Here is a 9,356-nt window from a genome sequence, read left to right as displayed (position 1 = left end):
CACTACCTGTGCGATATATTTAATACATCAATAAATCTAAATAAGCGCGCGTTTGTATTTATTTCCCCAAAATGTGTACCGTCCGTCGTTAAACCACAGCGCCATCTGCTGCCCATGACCTGCAACACCCAAACAGCAGCTTCAAGTTAAACAACTTTGAAGATTTTCTGATGCTGTTGCATTTTGTCTTTTTGTAATTAGATTTTTCCCTTCTTTATTTTTTTACTAGCTTAATTCTCCAAAGGTTAGTTCACAGCCGCAGCTACACTCGTGGCTCCAGGTCAGTCTATTCCGAAAACCCTTCATACAAGGAACTCGATTTCTTACTTTATTTCTCCTTTTTTTTAAATGTGATTTTAGTGCTGAAGAAAGAAAAGAAAGCATTTTCTTTGTTCTGTCGTGCACGTGACAAACGGTGGCTGATTTGATGTGCCCTTTGAGTCGGTAGATTGTGTAGAGAACAGGATGTCAAAGCCCCGGGCGCTGTTAGATAAGGGGGCCGCAGTTGCTCGAGACGCGAGAGCCTATTGGAGTGGGAGGACAAGATGTAAAGATCAACACCGGGTTTGACTGATGTGGGGAGGTTTGAGCTTTTGTTTCCAATGTTCAAATAATTTATTAAATAAAATATAAAACCTTACCTCTTCAGAGCTGTCCTATTATATTGATTTGTGTACACGAAAGTAACAAATGTAAGAATCATTGTTTTCCGGGAATGTCCCTATACAGTATATCAAACAAAAAAGGGACATTATGGTTCAGTAGTGACACACATTGCATGATATAATGACTTCATTATAACAACATACAGAAGACATTAACCCAAAGATATCAGCAAACTGACGTTAAAAGATGGTGCTAACATTTATTGATATACAGAAGACAAAGAAATCGATGGAAGGCGAACCTTGATAATATGAGAAATGCGAAAGTAAGGCAAAAGGTGTATTAGGTCACGTTGTAATAGACAACACATTATTTTGTATACAAATTGTTCTTATACATTCACGACAATTTCAATTAAATAGTTTGTTAAAAAATAATTGCATGTTGTATAGAGTAAATTCACACTCATATATTTACACCTAGTGGCTTCGAAGAATATTGCACTTGGTAACAAAAAACAACACGATCAGACATCTTCATAATCGTGTCTATCATTCAAAGCAGTTTGAAGAAAACATGACACCTACACAGACATGTTAAAACGCACAACGCATTTGAGAGGGTTTGCTTACTGAACTTGAGATTTAATATGTGTGTAAATAAGATAAAATCGAGGGCCAGCCTGCAGTCACGGATTACAGTGTGATAAACATTTCACTCACAAATTTCTTAATAAACAAAGGACATTTTAAAGGAACTTCACTATGACAAAACGTGAACGACAGATCCACAGTTTCGTAATATAACTACGGTATAAAAAGGCCTCAGTACAAATCATTAAACGGTTTGGAGTAGTTGAACATCAGGTAGTCCATGTAGTAAAAGTCATACGCTCTCTGTCTCTCCGCCACGTTTAACTGCGCAAAGTATCTCCTCATAATTTCCGAGGACGTTCTTTCTGCGTTAGGGTTTCTGTCTTTGAAACTAGGGAATGTCAAATTGGATGGCGCTCCAATGCTTCTCAAAAGGAAGTTTGCCTCTTCTTCCAAAGTCTCAAATTTTCCAATGAAGTCGTAATCCAGCAGGCAGGGGCTACAGAGCTGGCCTACGGGCTCCCAGTGGATGTCCATGCCGACTGGCCTGTGCACGTCTAACAAATACTGAATGAACTCCTTAAAGGTGACGCCTGCTCCCGTGCGTAAAGCTTGCTGAGTGGCGTTGCTACGATATCTCGAAATGATGGGCTTCCCAAACACCGGGTGGTAGTATGAGTTTGGACTCTCGAACTTATCCCGAAAAGCAGACACTAGCCTTTCAAAAGGCTCCCTCAGGAATAAGACTTTGGTGTAGGTCTTTAATCGTTGGACGATGCCTTTGTGATCAAAGGACTCTAGGCGTTTAAGGTGATTCCCGTAATGCACCTCATCATGTTTGATCTCCCCCGTGGAGGGCGCGAGACCTTGGAGGACCATGAGCACCCGCTTCCAGTTAGAGCAGCCTGCCTTTGGCACCTCACAGTACAGGAGTTTGTGTGTGTCCTCTACAAATATACGCGACACGTCCATGCGGGTTAAAGACCTCTTAGTGGTCCCACTTGTGTATTTGGCACAGACTTCCCTCATAAGCCTCTGACGTACCTGCTGTACCCGAGTGAGCCGCTCGGTGCTGTCCCTGTTTTGGCCAGGAGGGTCAGTGTTGAGCGGCTGGACGAGCGGACCGCTCTTGAGGAGGAGTTTGCGGTGACTTTTTGTGACATGGGCAGCGGTGATGTCTTTGGGATTGAGTAGAGAGGTACGCCTGGCCCCCTGGAAGACTGGAAGTTGAACTGGGTGGGCGGGGCTGGGGAAGTTGTCGTCTGTTGGATAAGACGACTGTCTGTCATGGTCAGAACAATGAGAGCATTGCTCCTATAAATGAGAGAATAAAAGTGTTATCGGCAACATCTGGCAGGGTATTATTTTAAAATAAGAATTTTTTAAAGGCATTTTTGCTTTGGTGCTCTTAAAATGTTTCAATGTTCAACATTACAAAAAGCAATAGGGATTTTTTAAGAGTCGTGTCTGTAATGGCAACCACCAAGTGGTGCCAGTGCACCAAAATTCAACACAGCCTCTCACAGCTCCAAACCAGAAATGTTCGACTAAACTAAGGATACACCACAAACAGTCTTGAGCCAAGCAAATGCAAAAAGTATTTTATTTATGAATATTGTTTTTTGAACAATGCCCTCGAGTATTATTGGCACCCTTGGTAAATATGAGCAAAGAAGACGATACGAATATTTTATTAAAAAAATCTACAAAATTCCAACATTTAATTGAAGGAAAACTATTTTGAAGTACGAGGAATATCACATTGTAAAAAAAAATCTTCCATACATATTGGCCGGAATTATTGGCACCCTATGTATTTAAAAGACGCTGCAACCTCAATTTATTAGAAAAACAGGAGTGTTTTCTTTTCAGTCTGATGAGGTTCGAGAGTACATTGAGAGTCATCCCAGTCCATTCCTCCATAAAGAATATCTCAAGATCCTTCAAACGTTTAGTTCATCCCACTCATCTTCTATAGTGTTTAGGTCAGGGAACTGGGATGGATGGGGCAGTATCTTGATCTTGTTTTCAGTGACCCATTTGTTGTTGATTTGGATGTTTGTTTTGAACCAGACCCCAGTCCCAGTAAAACCTATTTTAGTCAGACGGGATAAAAAAAATCTTACCTTTCTCACAGGCTGTACTCGGGTGGATATGAACTGTGCACCTGAGGGGAAAGAAAACGACAGAACATCAGAATGACATTTCAAGTTTATCCATTTTTACAACCCGTGTACCATGAAAGTGAACTTTTGGGTTCAAGAATTTCACTGGACTGCTTGCATTAACCACACAGCCATGGGAAAGTGAATTAAATTGAAACCTGCAGCCCGTTGTAACATATTCAAATAAAGGACCATATGGTGGTGTCCTTGCCCTTGTTTTCCTCATTGAACATGGACGAAGTAAAGAGAGAGGGCGGGCGAGCAGGCGGGCGAGGGAGGGTTGACTCCTGCAGTAGACTGATAATGTTTGTGTGCCACTGCTTGCAAGAGCTCCAGATGGTCTCTCAGCAGCCTGACAAACATCATCTTGACATCAAAGGTTATTGTGTACGAACAGAGGTTTGTGTCAAAAATATCCATAAACTTATTCATTAATATTCGCTAGGGGAGCATAGTGACTTGTTAACTGTAAATCGCTTAAAAGAACAGCTTACATTTACAGTTTTGTCAGTATTTATTTAATAACATGTTGTTCCAAACCCATATCATTTTATCTTTTGGGGATTGAAAATGTTGAAAATATCATGACCATGAAAGTAATCCATATGACTTTTAAGTCTGTCCGAACTGAAGAAAACAGTTCATTTATAAAGTTTAAAGGTCCAGTGTATGACATTTTCCGGCATCTATCATCCAACGGCTCTCTCCGCCGCTTAACCCTTTCGAAGCACTACAGTGGCTGACACAGAACTAAGATTTTCACTTCTTTTCTGAAGGAGCTCATTTATTTACAATAAATGCGCTCTGTAAGGCAGTTTGTCCGTTTAGAGCTACTGTAGAAACAACATGGAGAATTCCATGTAAGGGGACCCGTGGTGTATGTAGATAGAAATAGCTTATTCTAAGATAATAAAAACATAAAGCTTCATTATGTAAGGACTTAATACACCTCTTAACAAATAGTAATGTAGATTTTATTCCATTTCTGTCAATAGATCCTCCAAAAATGACACATTGGACCTTTGAAGCTGCAAACAGCAAATAAACAAAAACAAGTTATTGAACAACTACATAAAGACGAAAATTAAAACAGTCTCCTTACCTTACCCTGATTTGCAACGTTTAGCTTAAAATAATGATTTCTAATTTAAGTTATAAATGAGATTTTATGGAAAGCATCCTGCACAAAAACATTTCTATTCTCCTCATATGCTGACTACGAATTTCCATTTTTGCATGAATAACAAAGCACCTGACGGAGGAGAGCTTGCCGAGCGCTGACCGTGGAACACAAACCCTTGCTGTTCCCTGCTAGCATGGGACTAGATTGACAGAACTGCAACTCAAGGACTGTGCCGAAGGGGAGATTAGAAGATGGCCTGAGTCATACTGAATTAGACTTTGCGGCTTCGGCACAAACGTCTCAATGTTCTGACACTGACCTATGGAAGGGCAGAGACCGGTATCGATTATACGCCAGAGCCACGACACATTTCGTTGATGGATTCATCGCGGGCTGCGCCCTGACACGGGTTTGAGAGATACAGCAATTATTTACAGACCAGGAGAAGGAGATGGGGGAGTCGGCTATGTTTCACAGACACCTTTTCTTCTCTAATCCGCCTGTACTTCATTTTGCCAAATTGCTTGTGATCAGCTCGCCTTCCAAACTGGGCTGTTTATTAGAACAGTCAGCATAAACTTACTTGCATGATAAGAAAAAATATGTCATATAGACTATTTCTATTTACACACTTACAACATTCTGGAAAACAATGTCATATGTCGCATGGGTAAATGAGCCTGTATGTTGTCTGATGAGGTAGTTCCTTGTAATGAGGACCCCACATAGGGTTTTGTGTCCCATAGAGGAGAGAGTTTTAATTTCAAAGAGAATCTGCAATATATTCATAGAGTTTCTTCTATTTTATTCATGGATTCCTGCTGGTGAGCCCCTTTCTTCAGCACAATTTGTGTCATAATGTTTTCTCATTTCATCTAAATGCAACCCTGTGTTCTGAACCTATGGCATGTTACTGCATCTTGAGGATTCAACCAAGTGATAGTTCACCCTGAATTTCAACCCTGTCATTTGCCCCCCTCCTGCCGTACCAAACCTGTATGAGATTCTTTCTTCATTGGCACACAAAAGAAGATATTTCGAGAAATGTCTCAGTGGTTTTGTGTCCATGTAATGGAAGTCAATGGGGGCTGTTATTTGGTTACCAACATTCTTCAAAATATCTTCTTTTGTGTTCTGCAGAAGAAAGAAAGTCAATATCAAATAATATAATACATTAGCTTCCATAGCCAAAGCCTTAGTCATGGACTAAGTGGATTTCTCGAAATGAAAATAATAAAAAAGCAATGCACAATGCCTTTAGTTCAGCTGTACATTATTAAAAGTGTGTAGTTGCTGCTCCACAAACGTCACCAAGCTTTATTGCAAAACTAATATATGTTTTGCTCAAATGTTGATCAGTCTGCAGAGACTCTGTGTTTACACCTTTTTGGAAAATCTATCTACCAATAGCACATACTTGATTAAACCAAGCATTTTAACACCGAAACAACTGAACACCTCGACCCAGAAAGTGTTAAAAGTTACATCTAACTCTATCTGAGTTTGAACATCGAGTGTATCGCAGAACGAGATGATGAAAAGACAGCACACGCTCTGCACAGATATCACCCAGCCTTGTGCGTTGACCCGACTGCACACAATTCTCTCACGCTCCACGGTTCTGCAAGATCTCTTACTTGAGTGGGAGGAAGTGAGAGAAAGAGAGAGAGAGTAGAAGGCGAAGGCAGGAGAGATTATGTGAAAGATAACAGACGAACCCTGTAAACAGCTAATGTCTTTGCCTCTATGTGCCTCCCCCCCCGCCAGTGCTGCCAGATCACTCAGGTCTATTAGATCAGAGTCCCGTAAGAGACGGGCGACCTAAGCGACAAGAGGCGATGCAGGAGAGCGGCGATAGCGCGCTGTGGGAGCCGACTGTAATGTAGCACTGCAGACAGCCTCGCTTGCAAAGACTTCACAGCTTATGAATAACTCAGATCCTGGGAAGAGTGCAGGAATACGGAACGAGTGATTCTCATTAGTTTGAGATATTCTGGAATGTTCTAGAATCCAAAGCTTCTTTCAAGGTTGAAGGGTTAGTTCACCCAAATATGAAGATTTAGAGAAAAACAGAAATGAGGTCATTTCAAAGCTGTGACATTTCTTCTGTATAACACAAAAGTAGATATTTTGAAGAAAGTTGGAAACCGAACAATGGTGGTACCACATTTTTTGTGTCTAGTAAATGGGTCCCAATGTAGTTTGGTTACCAACATTCTTCAAAATATCTTATTTTGTATTCTGCAGAAAAAGAAAGTCGTACAGGTTTGAAATGACAAGAGGATGCGTAAATCATGACATAATACACATTTTTGGGTGAACTATTTCTTTAAGTCTTCTCGTAAGTACATCAGGTCAAACACGTCATGTGATTGGTTGCTTTTTAAAGTTTTTATTGATATAGTTTACATTATTATACCCGAGATGTTTTTTTTAAACGGGTAATGTGTGTTAATTTTGTATTCGTTTATTTGTCTTCATTCCCCAGCAACGGAAAGTCAGATTTAGAACGGCAAATCCGCCGTCAGCAGGCTTAGCATAACGCATTACTTTGTTTATAAAGTAACAATGTAACATAATAAGTAGCAGTGGGATTCAACAGGGACTACATGATATGGAAATCTGGGTCACAATATGTGATACAGAAATACACAGAAAGCTGTTTTTGTGACCCTGGCTGTTAACCCGATGGGAATTTGTACCTATTTTACTAGATGGCTGATTTATATACACTTATACGTTGTGAATCGTACACAAACATATGAGCACTAGAAAAAAAGCACCACCCCTAAACCTAGCGTCCCTGGCATGAAAGTGTATCGTACTGAAATGTACGAATGAGAATTAGTCAATATTAGCCACCTTGTAAAATAATGAAATTACGTTTAGTTACTACATTGGCCTCAATATTTGAGATTTTTCCCACAGAATGTTATTTACATTATACAGAATAATGTTATGTAGAAAACAATAAATCAGTTAAAATGACTGCTGGGTTTTCACAGGCAGGGTCACATATTGCGAACTTTAATCCACTTTCTTCTTCAATCTTAACACATTCAAAGTTAGGATTTTGTCTCCACAAAAACATTTAAGTGAAAAGAAAGTAAAATATTGGTTCTTTGCGCAGGAATATCAATATTGTGATGTAAGACATCACAACAATACTTTGAAATATCAATGATTCCTCTACCCAACCAGTCACTTTTATTAGTACCGCAATAACGTAACACCTTACATTCCCATACACTTGCTGTATCTAATCATTAGATGGAATAATTTAGCCTCTGATTTATGAGCTCTCTAATCTCAGATACTATAGATATGCATTAAAAATACTGCTTCACCGAGGCTTGAGCTCAGTCTTATAAAGTCGTACAGCTGTAGAGGCAAAGAAGAACAGAAGAACAGAAGCAAAACGAGTTCCTGTCACATCCAATGTAAGAGGTCTTTGTTTACCGCGCTGCAGCTTTCCACAAAATCAAATCAATATGTCATAACCATGGCGACAGTATCCGGCATGATGGGATGTTCTTGATATGACAGAGACAGAGTGGTACTGTTTATGCCTGAGTGGCAAATGAATTAAAATATCAGGTTTCCTCATAAATTCAACAGGAAATAAAGGAGGAAGAGTACCCAAAGAAAAAATGCCACATCTTTTTGAAGCATCATATATCATCGGAATCTCTACAGTAAGAAAGAACTTTCTTGAAAAAGTTTTGTAATGAAAGTAAAGGCCTGGCCAGACATGAATATTTGACTAAACGTGTTTGAAAAGAGAGGGCTGGCAAATAAATCGACTGTATCTTTAAAGCGGGTATTGTTAACTTAAAAAAAAATTAATCAGTAAATAAAAATCAGTTATTGAGTAAGTACATAAAAATGTGTATTAAAAACTGTCCACTTACTTTTATTCGCAATGATAAGCTTATAATAATGATTAGCAAGTTTAGCTGTCGGATACAATGTTGCGAAAAATGTTCTTTGGACTGCAACGCATATAACGTAATCATAAATGTCAACCTGATCTCCCAGGAATACATTACTGTTTTACAAGGTCTCTTGTATGAATTTTTATGGTGTGTATAAATGTTTGTAAACGTACGATTACTAGGAAAAAAGCAATACTGAATCCCAATCCCGACGGCACTGGCACAGAAACAAATCATACAAATGAAATCATACAAATTCATAGGACTTAGCCACATTAGTTATGTTTTTGACGTGAGATTGTGTTGGAAATAGTTTCAAATTTATATATGGCGAAATAAATTTGCAAGTTAAAAAAAGCACTGTTTTTACATCAGTAAACAGTCAGAGGCCAGTCCAATTGTGTAAAGCCACAAAAACGTATAATGAGCCCTCGATAAATTTAAGCAGTACCCACATGTCAACATCTTTATTTACACATCGCACAGTATGTGTGAGTCAACGCTGAGAATAATAATCATGTTGACCTAACTCTATCTCTCCAATGCACTGTGAAAAAACGGATTTGTACGCCTGCTAACTTGGTTACAATCTGTTATTTGTGCAACCACTAAATAAGAAAGACTTCAGTTTACATTACTGTTAATGACAATAAGCAAAGTGGTGTGCTACAGATTAGTTTATCTCATTTTAAAATACAAACTGAACCCCAGGCTGTATGTGGTGCTAAATATATGTGGTGCGACTGCATGTTTATTAGCAAAGATGCGCAGTAAGAAAGCTGGAAGATAATCAAAAGATTGCAAAATTATGTGAACCACAATCTTCCGCATAAAGCCAGGATGTGCTTATAAGGTGGCAGCGTGTGTCTGTGTACCGGCTTTTGTGCATGTTAAGATCTGTTTGTTTGTCAGACAGAGCGTGGGTGTGTAGGTG

General features: G+C 39.2%; 1 protein-coding gene across 1 annotated transcript in view; it reads right to left on the bottom strand.

Moving 5' to 3' along the window:
* Positions 1–842: 842 nt before the first annotated feature.
* Positions 843–9,356, bottom strand: part of LOC306890220 (carbohydrate sulfotransferase 8) — a 47,675-nt gene continuing 39,161 nt past the window's right edge. Inside the window, exons 3-4 of the mRNA XM_079449785.1 lie at positions 3,326–3,366; positions 843–2,513 (exon numbers count right to left, since the gene is read on the bottom strand). Of these exons, the coding sequence (XP_079305911.1) occupies positions 1,431–2,513; positions 3,326–3,366 (1,124 nt within the window). The 3' untranslated portion in view covers positions 843–1,430. The remainder of the gene's footprint in view (positions 2,514–3,325; positions 3,367–9,356) is intronic.

Source organism: Barbatula barbatula (genome assembly GCF_947034865.1).
Source record: "Barbatula barbatula genome assembly, chromosome: 25".
Classification (NCBI taxonomy): Eukaryota; Metazoa; Chordata; class Actinopteri; order Cypriniformes; family Nemacheilidae; genus Barbatula; species Barbatula barbatula.
Note: the sequence above shows the minus strand (reverse complement) of the source record. Positions and strands in the feature narration are given on the sequence as shown.